Source organism: Boleophthalmus pectinirostris, unplaced genomic scaffold, assembly GCF_026225935.1.
Source record: "Boleophthalmus pectinirostris isolate CB_2022bp ecotype Guang Dong unplaced genomic scaffold, ASM2622593v1 HiC_scaffold_20, whole genome shotgun sequence".
Classification (NCBI taxonomy): domain Eukaryota; kingdom Metazoa; phylum Chordata; class Actinopteri; order Gobiiformes; family Gobiidae; genus Boleophthalmus; species Boleophthalmus pectinirostris.
In genome coordinates, this window is record NW_026571153.1 from 1,422,015 (window position 1) to 1,439,014 (window position 17,000).

Sequence of the window (17,000 nt, forward strand, 5' to 3'; positions counted from 1 at the left end):
TTTCAAGTCTTTTGAACCATATCACTTTTGTTTCTGGTTCTGATATTGTCATATTTTTGCCTAAGAAATCATCCCGAGTTTACAGAGAACATTTTGTATGTGGAGCAGCAACAAAACAAAATCCTGATCCCTCGTTCAACCTCGTCTATGAATTTAAAAAGTCAACGCCAAAGCGAAAGTCTCCAACTGTTCACCAAGAAACACCTTCCACTGCAAAGAGACCAAGACGTGATGTTTCTGTAAAACCACAAGAACAAGAAAGTGCAGCTCAGTCTGTTTGTCTTCTGCTCTTCTACATTAACAAACGGGATTTTGTTTTGTCGTCGCTCCACATACAAAATGTTCTCTGTAAACTCAGGATGATTTAGACAGTAAATGATACTGTCCATCTCTGACACACCCACCACTGCAGAGGCTCATCACAGAACTTCTGCAGGAGGCAAGACTTATGGCTTAACTAATCATTAATAAATGCTCAAATTGGAGCTTAACTATGCATTTACACACAAATGGTCAGTTCATGTGTTACCGGCGCCAGCCCTTGGGGAAAGCTGGGCGGTAGCAAGTGGCACACAGTTAAGGTTAAACTGTGTGGCCTAAAGGTGTGGTGTTGCTGTGAATGGACGGAGAGGAGACACGTTAGTCTGGTCACATCTTGTTTAATTCTGAAAATCATTCAGTTATTCATTTCTTTCTCATTTCATTTCGATTGGCTCAATCTCTCCAAAATTATATAATTGACAAAACAATAAATTACATAAGTAAATAAACAAATACTAACAGACAATAAAATAATCCATAAAATGCAAATAAATACATATAGTTTGAAATAAGTCCTAAGCAGTTCACAGTAGCGATAACGTAACTGATGTTAGAAATGGGTAGAAATTAGAAATAGTACCAAAAATACATTGCTAATGTTGGCTAAACTCTCTGAAACTTTTTGAAAACCTTTACACAATGAACAAAAATGTGTCTGAACCAAGTCTGAGTCAACAAAACAACTCTTCAAATCGTACCTGTGAATGGACGGAGAGGAGACACGTGAGTCTGGTCACAGCTTGTTTAATTCTGAAGCTGCGCCTACGCCGTGTTCCCCTAGTCCCCACAGTAGCGCTAACGGCACCCTCTACTGGTCGGAGTATGTACTGCACCCAAAACAAAAGGCACGCTAGGAATCATTCAACAAAATAGAGGGGGTGTCTGTTTCCATGTAGAACTTAAATACAGCCTTTTTTCAACCTACTACACTCTCCCCTGCTTTAAAAGATGACTCCGGCATCTTACACTAAGTGTCTCAAGTCAGGTCACACACAGTCTTAAGAAGTCATAGGATAATCTGAATGGTCACTTACGTTTTTTTTTTTTTTCAAGGTCTAATATGTCCATACGGGAGTAGGGTAATAGTACAGGTCAGGTTGAGCTGGGTGATAGGGCATAGGGACCCAAACCAGCATCATATTTGCTTCGGGTCTCCATGCCTGATAAGATGGCTGTCCAAACTGATGGTAAGTGAACATTTCTTTTGGTTTAATGGTTCTGGTGAATCTGCGGACTCCAGTTTCCTCATGTGCATTAGACACATTATCGGACTGTTGTTCTGTTTCCACATTATCGATATTGTCCATTTCAGGTAATTCAACAGCTGGAATTGTGACTAGTGGCGCTGGCCTTGGTGCTGCTTCAAATTCGACAGCTGGGATTGACACAACGGGGTTCTGAACCTCAATTTGTGTGGGTGCACTTTGTTCAGGCACTTGGTGTAAGTCTGTAAAACATCCTCATAAAAACCATAACAATCATCCAGAAGATGGGAGTGGCAAAGAGGACAACCATAACTACAACAGCAACTGTGACTGGGTCGTGTCTGAGCACCGCTGCAGCCCATCCTGTCGCATCTGCAGAAACACACCATAAAAGTTCGTCAAAATAAAATTATAAATTCATTTTTATATCCTGTCCGTAGACTCCCCTCTCTCTGCTGCTGTCGGTTCATTTTGGTCTTAAAATGTTTGTATTAACATGCTTTACATCATACTGTTTTTTGTTTTTTTATTTCACTATTTTGTGCATGAATAAATTCCTTTTACTAATATGGACCTGGCTACAAATTTGCTCCTGGAACTGGAACTGCTGGCCACCATGAACTTCATTACCTGGTACCCAAAGAGTTGACCAAGTTTTGTTTTCACCCTGTGTGTGTGTGTGTGTCCACCCGCGATAATTCCGTCATTTATGGACCGAGTGTCACCAAATTTGGTACGTGGGTCAAGCCCCTGTGCCCAATGCCGCAAAAAAAACTTTGGTGAGGATAAGAGGTCATTTGAGGTCACACGGGTCAATTGAAAGGTCACACCGTTATAAAGGATTTAGGCAATTTCGCCAATTTCTGAACCATCTGCAGGCTAAAATATTCACCCAATCATCACACAAGTTGGCACACACACACATAACCGGGGCACACTGGATGTTACAGGTTGAAACCGGTCGAGGTAACCAAGGTCAGATATGTGTTTTTGGTCATAACTCCACGAAGGATCGAACATGAGCAACAGGAATGTCTCAAAATCTCAGAAAAATTATCTATTTATAATTCTATGTATTTGTATAGTCAAATATTAATATTTTTTCAGATAATCACTAATTCTAACAGTTCTTTTCTCTTTCTGTGTAGCCGTTAAAATTCTAATTGGAACAAAAATAATTTCCATTTCTTGGTTTTCTGGTGACACACAACACACTGATCTACAGTCACACAACTAACATATACACAACATTCTCATGTGTGACCAACATCACACTAATGTGCATGGGCCTGTACACATACACACATTACATTGTGGATATAACGATCATGTCATAAACTGTTTCTGTGCTGATGAACTGAACCACCGACGCCTCATGATCACTGTTGGACGAGTGACTTTGAAACTGTAAAGTGTTTTTTCTTTATGATTTATTTATGTGTTTCTGACATTTCAAAGTGATTTGTTACATCACAATATGACTGTGTTTAAAATATAAAACATTACACGAATATTACAGAACTTTAAACTTACTCTCACTATAATAAACTGTGAAGATGCTATATGGACTAAACCAGGACTAAACTAGGACTAAACCAGGTCTAAACCAGGACTAAACAGGACTAAACCAGGACTAAACTAGGACTAACCAGGAAAACAGACTAAACCAGGAAACCAGAACTAAACCAGGTAAACCAGGTCTAAACCAGGACTAAACCAGGACTAAACCAGGACTAAACCAGCGCTGAAACCAGGACTAAACCAGGACTAAACCAGGACTAAAACAGGTCTAAACCAGGTCTAAACCAGGACTAAACCAGGACTAAACCAGGTCTAAACCAGGACTAAACCAGGACTAAAACCAGGACTAAACCAGGACTAAACCAGGACTAAACCAGGACTAAACCAGGACTAAACCAGGTCTAAACCAGGACTAAAACAGGTCTAAACCAGGTCTAAACCAGGACTAAACCAGGACTAAACCAGGTCTAAACAAGGTCTAAACCAGGACTAAACCAGGACTAAACCAGGTCTAAACCAGGACTAAACCAGGACTAAACCAGGACTAAACCAGGTCTAAACCAGGACTAAACCAGGACTAAACTAGCGCTGAACCAGGACTAGACCAGGACTAAACCAGGTCTAAACCAGGACTCAAACAGGTCTAAACCAGGACTAAACCAGGACTAAACCAGGACCAGGACTAAACCAGGTCTAACTAGGACAAACAGGACAAAACAGCCTGAACAGGACTAAACCAGGATAAACTAGCGCTGAACCAGGACTAAAGACCAGGTAAACTAAACCAGGACTCAAACAGGTCTAAACCAGGACTAAACCAGGACTAAACCAGGACTAAACCAGGTCTAAACCAGGACTAAACCAGGACTAAACTAGCGCTGAACCAGGACTAAACCAGGACTAAACTAGCGCTGAACCAGGACTAAACCAGGACTAAACCAGACTAATCTTGGACTAGAACTTGGAAGCGCGTTGCAGACAGGGAGTTTGCAAAGCTCGATCGGGCGTCAGCTGCGTTTCGCCTCGTGGAGCGTGGAGTTTTGTGTCGGTCCTTTTCGCCTTTCGATGGTCTACACGGGCGCGTCTCCGGTGTTTCACCGCTGCTGATGCACCATGATTTTAGCGAATTTGTATGAAGAAAAACAAAAAACCCACCACTTCAATCCAGGTTAAAAAAGCAACGTGACGCGCGATACTCACATTTGTACAGTAAAATATTACAGTTTTTTCACTGTAACGTCACATTACTGCGTAACAGCAAAAAACAACACAGTACAGTAATTCGTTACTTTTATAACACGTTACTCCCAACACTGCTCATGGGGGACCAGGTTGCTATTTCTGATTGTGCTTGTTTGGAGCTGAATTACTTAATACAGTCTGTGGTCCTGTTACTTCTTGCCACGTGACTTCGTATTGGCTAATCACATTTACTTATTTTACCTCTTATCACCACTGATCTGCCCGTCTCCTTTAACACCTCTAGAACGATGCTTTTGTAAAAACTGTTCCTGTTCTGGGGTTTATTCACTCAGCCCTCAGATCGCCCACACATTTGCACAACCTGATACTATTTTTTTTTTTTAATTTGCAGTATACTTTAAGTTTGTGAAAATAATTGGCAGATATGTATATTTTTGGAGCATTAAACAACAAGGGAATTAGGTTTACTTTAGTAGATTTAGTTTTTGCTTCTTAATTTATCCATGACCATTACTGCAGCAATTGTGATCCAAATAATAAAAAAAAAAACATTATCATTAACGAAGTAATAGTTGTAACTTACTCTGCACACGTGCGGTCGGAGTCACACTTTTAGGAACCACCTTCAACTCAAAGAACTCTAGAATAAAAAACAGAACGCACCGTTACTATCAGTAGATGGATTACAGACATGTCAGAAGAACTTACCAGTAGAACTAAACCTCCAGCCTCTGTCTCGGTTGTAGTTGGTCACCATCTCACAGCGATACTTCCCCGAGTCGAGGGCTGTGAGGCGGGTGAGGAGGAGCTGCACCTGCCCCTGTTTCAGAGCTTCTCTGTGGAGCTCCACTCTGCCTCTGAACTGTGTGTCCTGAGCCTCTATGATCTCCACTCCACTTATCACGTCCAGTACTCTCTTCTCTGGTTCTGTCAGGAGTCTGCAGTTCATGTGGAGCTCAGACAGGTCCATGCTGCTGGGACTCGACCATAGTACGGTGAAGTTACTGCCTTCTTCAACATCATATAAGAGAAGCTCTATAGACATAAGACATAAAAAGGTAAAAATAGTCCATAATCTGACTTTCTTTCTCTGTGTGTGCGTGTGTATATACACAGACAACACATTGAAAATCACCCTAAAGACACTTTTTATATTACAGAAAAGACCTCGCAAATTGTGTACAATGTAAAATTTAAAGAACATACAAACTCATTGTTTTTAAAAAGCAAAAGTGATAGAACCTGATCTTGCCCCCAGTTTTAGCACTGTACTTCCCTGCTGGAGGCTGGAATGGTACAAGTACATATATACTTATATCAGTGTTGGGAGTAATGTGTTATAAAAGTAATGAATTACAGTAATGCGTTGTTTTTTGCTGAAACGCAGTAATGTTGCGTTACAGGGAAAAAAAACTGTAATATTTTACTGTACAAATGTGAGTATCACGCGTCATGATGGTTTTTTAACCTGGATTGAAGTGGTGGGTTTTTCGTTTTTCTTCATACAAATTTGCTAAAATCACAGCGATATCAGCGGGGAAACGCCGGAGACGCGCCCATGTAGACCGTCAGGTGACCTCAGGCGAACGGACCGACGCAGAACTCCACGATCCACGAGACAAAGAACAAATGACGCCTGATCGCGCCGTGCAGACACCCTGTCTGCAAGGGGCGTCCAAGTTCTAGTCCAAGATTAGTCCTGGTTTGGTCCTGGTTTAGACCTGTTTTAGACCTGGTTTAGACCTTAGTTTTGGTTTAGACCTGGTTCAGTCCTGGTTTAGTCCTGGTTTAGTCCTGGTTCAGTCCTGGTTTAGTCCATATACGGTGCTGTCAGGGAATTGACCCCAACCTCAAATATTAAAGAACACGCCAGGGACACAGTGGTTGGTTTTACTTGCACAAGGAGTAGGAGAGAGCTGCTGTCTCATCCTAACTGAAGCTCTCTTCTCTCCATCGGCCTTTTATTGTAGAGCATCACAATGATCATACAGTAGGTCACTTTGAATACAGCACCTATTGTTCACATGTTGGTCTCATGACTGACAAGCTTCCACTGACACAGCCCCATTATACACAGGTTTCACATTCCAGGTGGTAGAGCCTGTAGCAGTTCCCAGAGTTCTGTGTTAACCTCATGATGTTTACCATGACTATTTGTTTCTCCCGATACATTATCTTTAATGAGTCAGCTGGTGCATCAGCAAGATCACCTGATACAGCCTGAACACAATAAAACAAGTAAAACAAAAAGCCAATGTTGATAACTTATACTACATCATGATTACCTTTACATGAGAAATGCTTATAACATAAAAATTCTCTAACAGGTGCAAAAGTTCAGATTTTCACAGTTCTTTTGGTGAGAGTCTCTTAAATTGCTGTAATAGTCATGTAATGTTTTACATTTTAAATGCAGTAATATTGTAATGTAACGAATCACTTTGAAACGACAGAAACACGTCATAAATAAAACATTACAGTTTTAAAGTCACTCGCCCAACAGTGACTTGTATGTTTATCACGATATAAGTATATATGTGGTGATCACATCTGAACCAGTCTGTGACGCTGTGGCATTTAAAAACTCTGCCCGAGTGGATAAAGTCTAATCTTTACCTCATCACAGGCAGCACAGAGGAGTTTGGAGAAAAGTTTTATATGTAACAGTAAAACTGCTCCAGAACCTCACGGTGCAAGTCCACACCAGTAGAGGAGCCAGGAATATAGAATGTTTCTGATGTTTCGGCTTTGTGCACAGATATGACACGTGCTCCTCTGTCACAGCCTCGAGCTGACAGTGAATGTGCTGATCTCTGTCAGAGTCCAGCCGCGAGAATGTGAGGAACTCCACAAGGCAGCATTAGAACCACAGACAGAGTAAGAAAACACACTTTAGGACAGACATGTCAAACTCAGGCCCAGGGGCCAAATTTGGCCCATGATATAATTATATTTGGCCCACGAGATCAAATCAAATCTGTATCAGAGCTGCTCACCACACACAGATCGACTATAGAGACATGATTTATTTAAAATGTTGTGATTATTTTGAGGGTGATTGGCTTTTGATGTGCAGCACAACAACAAACAAAAACTCGCTCCAAAAAGTGGAGGGAATTCAGGTGGAAGTGTCTTACACGATTCTTTATTACTCCTCAAATTACTACCAGAGCACAAGAGTTAGACTCTGTTTGTTGGAGACAGTGTGGCCACTCGGACGCCAATCACTCTCATGTTTTTTGGACATGTACAAAATTAAAATCATTCTGGGATAATGTGTTTGAAAAATCAGATACGATTTTGACTTATGTTGTTCCCAAGGACCCAAAGATATTTTTGTCGGGCCCTCTGCCTGGAGAGGTGATTGAAAAAGCGGACAGAACCTTTTTAAGAGTCTGACTTTAGCATAAAAAAAAGCAATAACAAGAAGCTGGTTTAAAAAGAACCCACTGTCAGTGAACCAGCGGCTCAACATTGTAGAAGAAATATATTCCATGGAACGACTGAATTTTTTTCTACGTCTCAAAGGACATTTCTTCATTAAACACTGGACAAAATGGTTGAAATATAAACAAAGAGACTTGACTTCTACATCCTTGTAACACCGGAACAGTGCCCCAAGTTTTTGTTTTTGTATTTAAACTAGAAAAACTGAATAAATAAAAAGTAAAAAAAAAAGTTATTATTTTATATTCTGTTTGTTCTGGATTCAACATTTAAGCAAAACTATGATTAAACATTTATTTTAATCAGATCACAAAAGAAGAGAAAACATGCAGATGTTGTTGAAATGTTTGAATAAATATTTTGTTTGGCCCACGACTTAGTCCCAGTTTTTAATTTTGGCCTCTGTGAGTTTGAGTTTGACTCTCCAGGTTTAGGACGTCGCTGTAAACGGCGTCATGTGAACGAGCAGCTTTTGTACTGATCCACATCAAACCAAAACAATTCACTGAACGTGCCAGAACTCCACCCTCAGTCCACACCTGCCCCACTCCACCTGACGCTCAAACACGACACTCCGACGGTTTAGAACTCCACGCCTCACACTTGCACTCGAGCTGAGATCAGGGCAAGATCAGGCCCTTAAAGTTATTTGAATTATTAAAATATAAAACTGCTCTGATCATGTACAAATGACGGAATAACTTATTACCAAGCAACATTTGCAATTTAGTCAAAGAGGTTATGGACTAAGAGATTAATTAAGAAAAAAAAGGTAAAAGAACAGCAAATGAGTCTGGCTGTAAGTGGAGAACATTTATGCAATGGACTTGGATATAAGTCTAAATGTTGTAATTTGCAAATATTAATCTTTCTCAAAAAATGCACATAGGCAACTTTTTAGAGACGTTCCACCCAGAAAGCAGATATTTATGAATTGTTATGGAAAAGTGATTATTGAAACTAATTTTTTATTTTTCGCCTAATTTCTGTGTTTGTAAAGAGACACTATAACGTATTGTAACTGTAACTGTAACTGTAACTGAAGATCATGGAGATTAAATATTGTAAATTGTAGGGGTGGGACTAAAAGAACCTGTGCTTCCTCTTACTCCTTTTCTGAATGTTTTTTCTTTAAACAATTTTGTTCTTTTTTGTCTTCATTAATTGTACATGTCCTCAAAGTGCAGAGACTAAATCTGATTTCACAAATTAGACTTTTAGTTTGTGAAATTTGATGCACACACACACCCAGTGTCGGGGAGTAACAGATTACATGTACCGGAGTTATGTAATCAGAGTACAAATGATGAGTAACTGTATTCAGTTACAGTTACTGTTTCAGTGAGTGGGAATTGGATTACAGTTACTTGGTTGAAATAAATGAATTACACAGCGGGATTTTCCTGTCTAAAACCAGGTCTAAACCAGGTCTTAACCAGGTCTAAACCAGGTCTAAACCAGGATTTAACAGGACTAAATGCCCCGTGGACGTGTCTCCTCTTCTATCAATAATATTTTTAATTTGGTTCAGTAAAGTTTGGGCTTTTTATTTTCTTTTAGCAGATAAAACTTCTTATGTGAAGATTTCCTCGTCTTTGTTTCTCTACAGCAAATCAAGTAATCCAAAGTATTCAGATTACATTACTCACCTAAAGTAATTTAATGGATTCTATTACAAACTACATTTTGGAGTGTGTAATCTGTAATCTGTAGGGGAATATGTTTTAAAAGTAAACTTCCCAACACACACACACGCACGCGCACACACACACACACACACACGCACACACACACACACACACACAGTCTAAACTTGACTCTGTGGACTGACACGAGTGGTTCTGTTCAAATCACAGTTTGGAATCAGTCCTGCTGCTCTCAGGACGTTGGGTTTATTCTCATCACTGACAGAATAAGAGTAAAAGTAAAACCTTGATGACACTAAGTCTGTGACAGACGTACCAGAGCTGCAGCACAGTAACAAGTGAAGACAGAATTATTGTTGAACTTACCATAAAGTGACGTGAGATCGATCAACAGAAACATCATGAAACCCCAACATCCTGAAAAACAGACGGATGTCAGTGGAACGGCTCGATTAGTGTTAATGTGTTGTGTTAATGTGTTAGTGTTAATGTGTTATTGTGTTAATGTGTTATTGTGTTAGTGTTAGTGTTAGTGTTAGTGTGTTTGTGTTGTGTTAGTGTGTTAGTGTGTGTAGTGTTAGTAGTGTTAGTGTGTTAGTGTTAGTGTGTTTAGTGTGTTAGTGTGTTAGTGTTGTGTTAGTGTTAGTGTTAGTGTAGTGTGTTAGTGTGTGTGTAGTGTTATTGTGTGTTAGTGTTAGTGTGTTAGTGTTAGTGTTAGTGTGTGTTAGTGTTAGTGTGTAGTGTTAGTGTTAGTGTTAGTTGTGTTATGTGTGTTAGTGTGTTAGTGTGTTAGTTGTTAGTTAGTGTTAGTGTTAGTGTGTGTTAGTGTTAGTGTTTAGTGTGTTTAGTGTGTTAGTGTTGTGTTAGTGTTTAGTGTTTAGTGTTAGTGTGTTAGTGTTATTGTGTTGTTAGTGTGTAGTGTGTGTTATTGTGTTAGTGTTAGTGTTTAGTGTGTAGTGTTATTGTGTTTAGTGTTAGTAGTGTTAGTGTGTGTAGTGTTAGTGTTTAGTGTTAGTGTTTAGTGTTAGTGTGTTTAGTGTTTAGTGTTATGTTAGTGTTAGTGTTAGTGTTAGTGTTAGTGTTATTGTGTTAGTGTGTAGTGTTAGTGTAGTGTTAGTGTTATGTGTTAGTGTTAGTTTAGTGTTAGTGTTAGTGTTAGTGTTAGTGTTAGTGTTAGTTGTGTGTATAGTGTTAGTGTTAGTGTTAGTGTTAGTGTTAGTGTTATTGTGTTAGTTGTGTGTTAGTGTTAGTGTTAGTGTTGTGTTAGTGTTAGTGTTATTGTGTTAGTGTTATTGTGTTAGTGTTAGTGTTATTGTGTTAGTGTTATTGTGTTAGTGTGTTAGTGTTATTGTGTTAGTGTGTTAGTGTTAGTGTGTTAGTGTTAGTGTTAGTGTTATTGTGTTAGTGTGTTAGTGTTATTGTGTTAGTTTATTGTGTTAGTGTTAGTGTGTTAGTGTTATTGTGTTAGTGTTATTGTGTTTAGTGTTATTGTGTGTGTAGTGTTAGTTAGTGTTATGTGTGTGTTTAGTGTTAGTGTTAGTTGTGTTAGTGTGTGTTAGTGTTATGTGTTAGTGTTATTGTGTTAGTGTGTTAGTGTTATAGTGTTAGTGTGTTGTGTGTTAGTGTTATTGTGTTAGTGTTAGTGTGTTAGTGTTATTGTGTTAGTGTTATTGTGTTAGTGTTATTAGTGTTAGTGTGTTAGTGTTAGTGTGTTAGTGTTAGTGTTAGTGTGTGTGTTAGTGTTAGTGTTAGTGTTAGTGTGTTAGTGTTATTGTGTTAGTGTGTTAGTGTTATGTGTTAGTGTTTATAGTGTGTTATTGTGTTAGTGTTATTGTGTTAGTGTTATTGTGTTAGTGTGTGTGTTAGTGTGTTAGTGTGTTAGTGTTATGTGTTAGTGTTATTGTGTTAGTGTGTTAGTGTTATTGTGTTAGTGTTAGTGTTAGTGTTATTGTGTTAGTGTTATTGTGTTAGTGTGTTAGTGTTATTGTGTTAGTGTTTATTGTGTTAGTGTTATTGTGTTAGTTGTGTTAGTGTTGTGTTATTGTTAGTTGTTAGTGTTAAGTTGTTAAAGGCCCCCTTGTGGCCACAGACTTTGACACTCTCTCTCTCCTCCCTTGCCGTGCACCTCGCTTCACCTGGACTCTCGTCCAATCAGAAGACGCCTTGGACTCTTCAGCCTGCAGCTAGTTGTTAGTTGGTTGAAAGGTTCGATGCAAGCAGCAGTGTTTAGTGGCGCTGTTATTACCTGCTTGTTTTTTTGTATTTGCTGTCCTCTGATTGTGTGAAGTGTGCGTTCTATGCAAGTAAGTGTTCATTGTTTAATGTGTGTCAATGAGAGTGAGTTTTATATTATCTGTTCTTGTTACACTTAGTTGTTAGCTTGGGCCTACTTTTTCCTTTAGCCTTGTTCGCCATTATACGTATAACGTTGTGTTTTACCTTGCCGTGTTTAGTTGATTTCCATTTACCGATACCGAGTATTCGTATTCTGTCGCTAATTTCGTAGTTACGTAACCCACGCACGGCGTGGTTCTTAATTGGTTGTAGGCTCGAGGCAAGCCGTGTCACGCGCTCGCTAGGCAGGCCTCGAGCAGGTATTGTATTTACCTTCGTGGCCACCAGAGGGAGCCATGCCTGTTATCTATTTTTGCGACCACCAGATGGAGCTCTTGTATTTTCAGTAGTATTCGTTTTCTGCCTTTCTGGTGTAACTGACAGTGCCATATATATGTATATATAGTGATATATGTCAGTTTGACCATGTTTATTAAGGTTTTCAGTTGTTACATGTTATTTGTATAATTTTTATGTTCATATTGTATACATTTACATTATTCATTATTGTTTGTATTTCTTCTCTTTTCAGAACCACACACACACACACACACATACCCATACAGACAGCCTCCAATAAACATCCTCCAATCAAGTCAAGCGTCACAGTGATTCTTACCGATCACCTGCTGTGGGTTCCCACTTAGCTATCCAGTACATTTATTCAATTAGGAAGCACATCCTTCCTCACAGTTATTGTGTTATTGTGTTAGTGTTATTGTGTTAGTGTGTTAGTGTTATTGTGTTAGTGTGTTAGTGTTATTGTGTTAGTGTTATCGTGTTAGTGTGTTAGTGGGTTTATTCTCATCACTGACAGAATAAGAGTAAAAGTAAAACCTTGATGACACTAAGTCTGTGACAGACGTACCAGAGCTGCAGCACAGTAACAAGTGAAGACAGAATTATTGTTGAACTTACCATAAAGTGACGTGAGATCGATCAACAGAAACATCATGAAACCCCAACATCCTGAAAAACAGACGGATGTCAGTGGAACGGCTCGATTAGTGTTAATGTGTTAGTGTGTTAATGTTATTGTGTTAATGTGTGTTAATTGTGTTAATTTGTGTTATTGTGTTAGTTGTTTTATTGTGTTAGTGTTATTGTGTTAGTGTGTGTTATTGTGTTATTGTGTTAGTGTGTTAGTGTTTAGTGTGTGTTAGTGTAGTGTGTTAGTGTTAGTGTGTTAGTGTTATTGTGTTAGTGTTAGTGTGTTAGTGTTAGTGTGTTAGTGTTAGTGTGTTAGTGTGTTAGTGTTAGTGTAGTGTTAGTGTGTTAGTGTTTATGTTTAGTGTTAGTGTGTTAGTGTGTTGTTAGTGTTAGTGTTGTAGTGTTAGTGTTAGTGTTAGTGTGTTAGTGTGTTAGTGTTTAGTGTTTATTGTGTTAGTGTTATTGTGTTAGTGTGTTAGTGTGTTAGTGTGTTAGTGTGTTAGTGTTTAGTGTTTAGTGTTAGTGTAGTGTTTTGTGTTAGTGTGTGTTAGTGTTAGTGTGTGTAGTTGTGTAGTTGTGTGTGTTAGTGTTAGTGTGTTAGTGTTATTGTGTTAGTGTTAGTGTGTTAGTGTGTTAGTGTTAGTGTGTTAGTGTTATTGTGTTAGTGTTAGTGTGTGTAGTGTTAGTGTGTTAGTGTAGTGTGTTAGTGTGTGTAGTGTTTAGTGTTAGTGTTAGTGTGTTATTGTTGTGTTAGTGTTAGTTTAGTTGTGTTAGTGTTAGTTGTTAGTGTGTTAGTGTTAGTGTTATTGTGTGTGTGTTTAGTGTTAGTGTTGTGTGTGTAGTGTTAGTGTTAGTGTTAGTGTGTGTGTTGTGTGTGTTAGTGTAGTGTAGTGTGTTAGTGTTAGTGTGTTAGTGTTATGTGTTAGTGTTAGTGTTAGTGTTAGTGTTTATGTGTTAGTGTTAGTGTGTTAGTGTTTAGTGTTAGTGTTTAGTGTGTTAGTGTTAGTAGTTTGTTATTGTGTTAGTGTTAGTAGTGTTGTGTGTTAGTGTGTTAGTGTTAGTGTTAGTGTTAGTGTTAGTGTGTGTGTGTTAGTGTAGTGTTAGTGTTAGTGTTAGTGTTAGTGTGTTAGTGTGTTAGTGTTATTGTGTTAGTGTGTTAGTGTTAGTGTGTTAGTGTTAGTGTGTTAGTGTGTTAGTGTTAGTGTGTTAGTGTTGTGTGTTAGTGTGTTAGTAGTGTTATTGTGTTTAGTGTGTTAGTGTTAGTGTTTAGTGTTAGTGTTATTGTGTGTTAGTTTATGTGTTAGTGTTATTGTGTTAGTGTGTTAGTGTTAGTGTGTTATTGTGTTACTGTGTTAGTGTGTTAGTGTGTTAGTGTTATTGTGTTAGTGTTAGTGTGTTAGTGTGTTAGTGTTATTGTGTTAGTGTTAGTGTTAGTGTGTTATGTGTAGTGTGTGTGTTGTTAGTTAGTGTTAGTTGTGTTAGTGTTAGTGTTAGTTAGTGTGTGTTAGTGTGTGTTAGTGTTAGTTAGTGTTAGTGTTAGTGTTAGTTGTTAGTGTTAGTGTGTTAGTGTTAGTGTGTTAGTGTTAGTGTTATTGTGTTAGAGTGTTAGTGTTAGTGTGGAAACTGAAAAGAGGTCACCTCAGAGTTTTGTGCTTCAGATACTGAACACACTTTTCTATTGTCAGATTGTGTAAGTGACTGGACTTATCCTTAACCTGTATAAATCCACAGGATTTATACAGGTTAAGGGAAATTTGTGAAGGTACATTAATCTTGATAACTTTGGCTGTGGTTGTTCAATTACAAAGAAAATTCAGACACACGTGTGTTTTTACAGTATTGTGTTAGTTATGTACACACAGTGTGTTAGTTTCATCCTCATCTGACTACTTTTGGTGATGTGAGAAGTTTTGTAGAAATGTGTGTGTCATTTGACTTTTTGACCCCTACTGTAAAAATCAAGGTGAAAATAATTTTTGAGGCAATTTTTTTTTTCTTTTCTGGAGAACAATGAATTTTAGCAGGAGCAGCGAGTGAGATATTTACAGAATGTGCAGTTTATACAGTAAAGACAATATACAGTATATTGCAGTGTAGACTGTAGAGAATCTATACAAATAAAAACAGCAGTAAAAACAGGAGGGAATTAAAGATAATGTAGACGGGCAAGTGTTGACACTGGGCAGATATAAGCAGATAAATTGTAAATATTATAAACTATTGTGGGAATCATTCTCTGTGTTTTTAATGTTTCATTCATATTAATTCACCATGCAATATAGAAGTAGTGCAATGTTTGGGAAATGATGTATGGACTTTAAATGTATATGAGACAGAAAAGGGGTGAGTCTGAACCTTTCACCTGTACCATTCTATCATAATATGTATCGAACACAAAATTGCTGTGTATGTTTCTGCTGAAAATGCTAAATCAACAAGTTATGCAGTCAGATAATATAAAGGCACCTGTTTTCCTGTGTGTTTTCATCGGGGGACGTCGTCTAAGGAGACCTTGTCGAGGGACGATGTGAAGAAATGCCGTGTGGCTGAATCATGTAAATCAACTTGAATGGGAGAGATGTACCTGCCAATAAAGAGACACGTCTGTGAACTACTTTAACTCCCAGACTCTTCTTTGAGACTCTCTGTTCAGGTTGCCTCCAGGAGAAGCTGACACTATCAACAAATATACAGGACATATATAATGGACATTCATAAACTGCTTATTGTTTTAAGACACAAATATTAAAATGATTACAATAATTGTGACATTTTTATCTTAAATAGTTAAGAAATACAAATAGATGTGTAGTTAATTTATTGTACCCTAAAATGTTCCATTTTGGAGGCCAATATCCAAAACAGATCGAAAGGAAAAGACGGTTCCAAAAGTCCCAGCCTGAAAACCAGTTTGACAACATGTTTATTATACTTTTATGTTTGGTCACTTGTATTCTGCTTAAACAGGCTCCGACTAAAGGAGCACAGATCCACAGGACAATTTATCCATCCAATAATGTCCCACTGTAAAATCAACATTATTCACTTATTTACATGAGTTTGAGCAGAGGTAAATAAGTCATCCAGTAGGGGGCGCACTCCTCACCTCTGTGACACTGGGGACATTGAAAACGGGACAATTCCTACAAAAGTTTTAATTTACACAGCGCCAAAAACACTGGACTTGGTCAGTGTCAACAGAAGAAATATTATAACGAACATTTATTTCTAAAATATAAACACAAGACACGATCCAGGGAGGGAAAGTTATCGATCTGTGCCTCAGGTAGCTCATACCTGCAGTCTATGTCTACGATCACGCGGATCCAGTGTTTGTAAAAGGCGTTGGAGAAAGATAAGACTTACCAGAAGGAGAAGGTGGAAGATCTGGAAAAAAAAAAGGTGAAGAGAGAAACGTGGTCGCCTTTCTGAATCAGCTCCAGCGCTCCTCGGGAGAATTAATCCATTAGTTTTATTTTACTTCTTACTTTCACTTATGCAAGACATCACCCGAGCAGCAGCAGCCGTAGCGCCCCTCCTCCCTGCAGAAAGTTATGACGTAAATACGACACTAAGCTCCGCCCACGGGTTTTCCTAAATTGACCAACTTTTAGCCCCTCACTTCTATCGTGACCCTGTATGAAAAGTAAAAACTTCTGCTATTGCTTAATGGAATAATGTGGGTGTGTTGGTAGTGACTCTTCAAGTCTGAATAGTAAGAGTGAATAAAATATTTCAAGTAGTGTTTCTGGGAGTATTTGAATCAGAGGCCTGTATAGAAATATGTGAATCTGAAGGAACATTTATTGTGATAAATTTGGTTGTAGTTTGATTGTCATTTAAATTCACACAGATGTGTATTTTTACAAGTTTTTAGACATATGTGAGTTTCATCCTGATTCATGCATCATGAATTTCAGACTTCTGGTCATTGTGCAATTCACACTGGGAAGGATTTTTTGAAAAAGTGATCGTCAAACCTCCATGTTTGTTTTCCCAGTGGGATGAGTCTATTGTCAAAGTCGATCTTTTCAAGTCTTTTGAACCATTTCACTTTTGTTTCTGGTTCTGATATTGTCGTATTTTAGTTTTGGGATTCAGACATTGTAATTGTTGTGGTTGTTGGATCCTAACAGCGGAAAACGACTCGAGAAGTAGAGTTTGTGAACTCCATAAATGCAAAAGTGAATCATTGGAATTGAAAAATAGTGACAGGTGATCCACATACAAAATGTTTCTGTAAACTCAGGATGATTTCTTAGTCAGACAAATGTTCCTTTTTGGTTCTTCCTGTGGATCAATCCTGCCATCACCTTCACCTTTCACTATTTTTCAATTCCGTTGGGAAGAGAAACAGTTTGAACGGAGGTTTGAGTCACACACATCTGATTCA

At 38.4% G+C, this 17,000-nt stretch overlaps 1 protein-coding gene across 1 annotated transcript; it reads right to left on the bottom strand.

Annotated features, from left to right (window-relative positions):
• Positions 1–1,749: 1,749 nt before the first annotated feature.
• On the bottom strand, positions 1,750–16,137 carry LOC129409881 (uncharacterized). Its single transcript, XM_055156789.1, has 7 exons — positions 15,974–16,137; positions 15,074–15,191; positions 12,596–12,646; positions 9,710–9,760; positions 4,959–5,285; positions 4,834–4,890; positions 1,750–1,898 (listed from the first exon to the last, which is right to left on the bottom strand). Exons 2-7 carry the CDS (start codon positions 15,093–15,095, stop codon positions 1,750–1,752), a joined length of 657 nt encoding a protein of 218 aa, XP_055012764.1. The 5' UTR covers positions 15,096–15,191; positions 15,974–16,137.
• Between the last annotated feature and the right edge of the window lie 863 nt (positions 16,138–17,000).

What these genes read in the sequence shown, in the direction of transcription:
- LOC129409881 (XM_055156789.1), bottom strand. Translation starts at nt 15,095, where the DNA reads ATGAAAACACACAGGAAAACAG. An exon ending in GAAAACACACAGGAAAACAG is followed by an intron (nt 12,647 to 15,073) that starts GTGCCTTTATAT and finishes TCTGTTTTTCAG; the next exon opens with GATGTTGGGGTTTCATGATG. An exon ending in CGATCTCACGTCACTTTATG is followed by an intron (nt 5,286 to 9,709) that starts GTAAGTTCAACA and finishes TTATGTCTATAG; the next exon opens with AGCTTCTCTTATATGATGTT.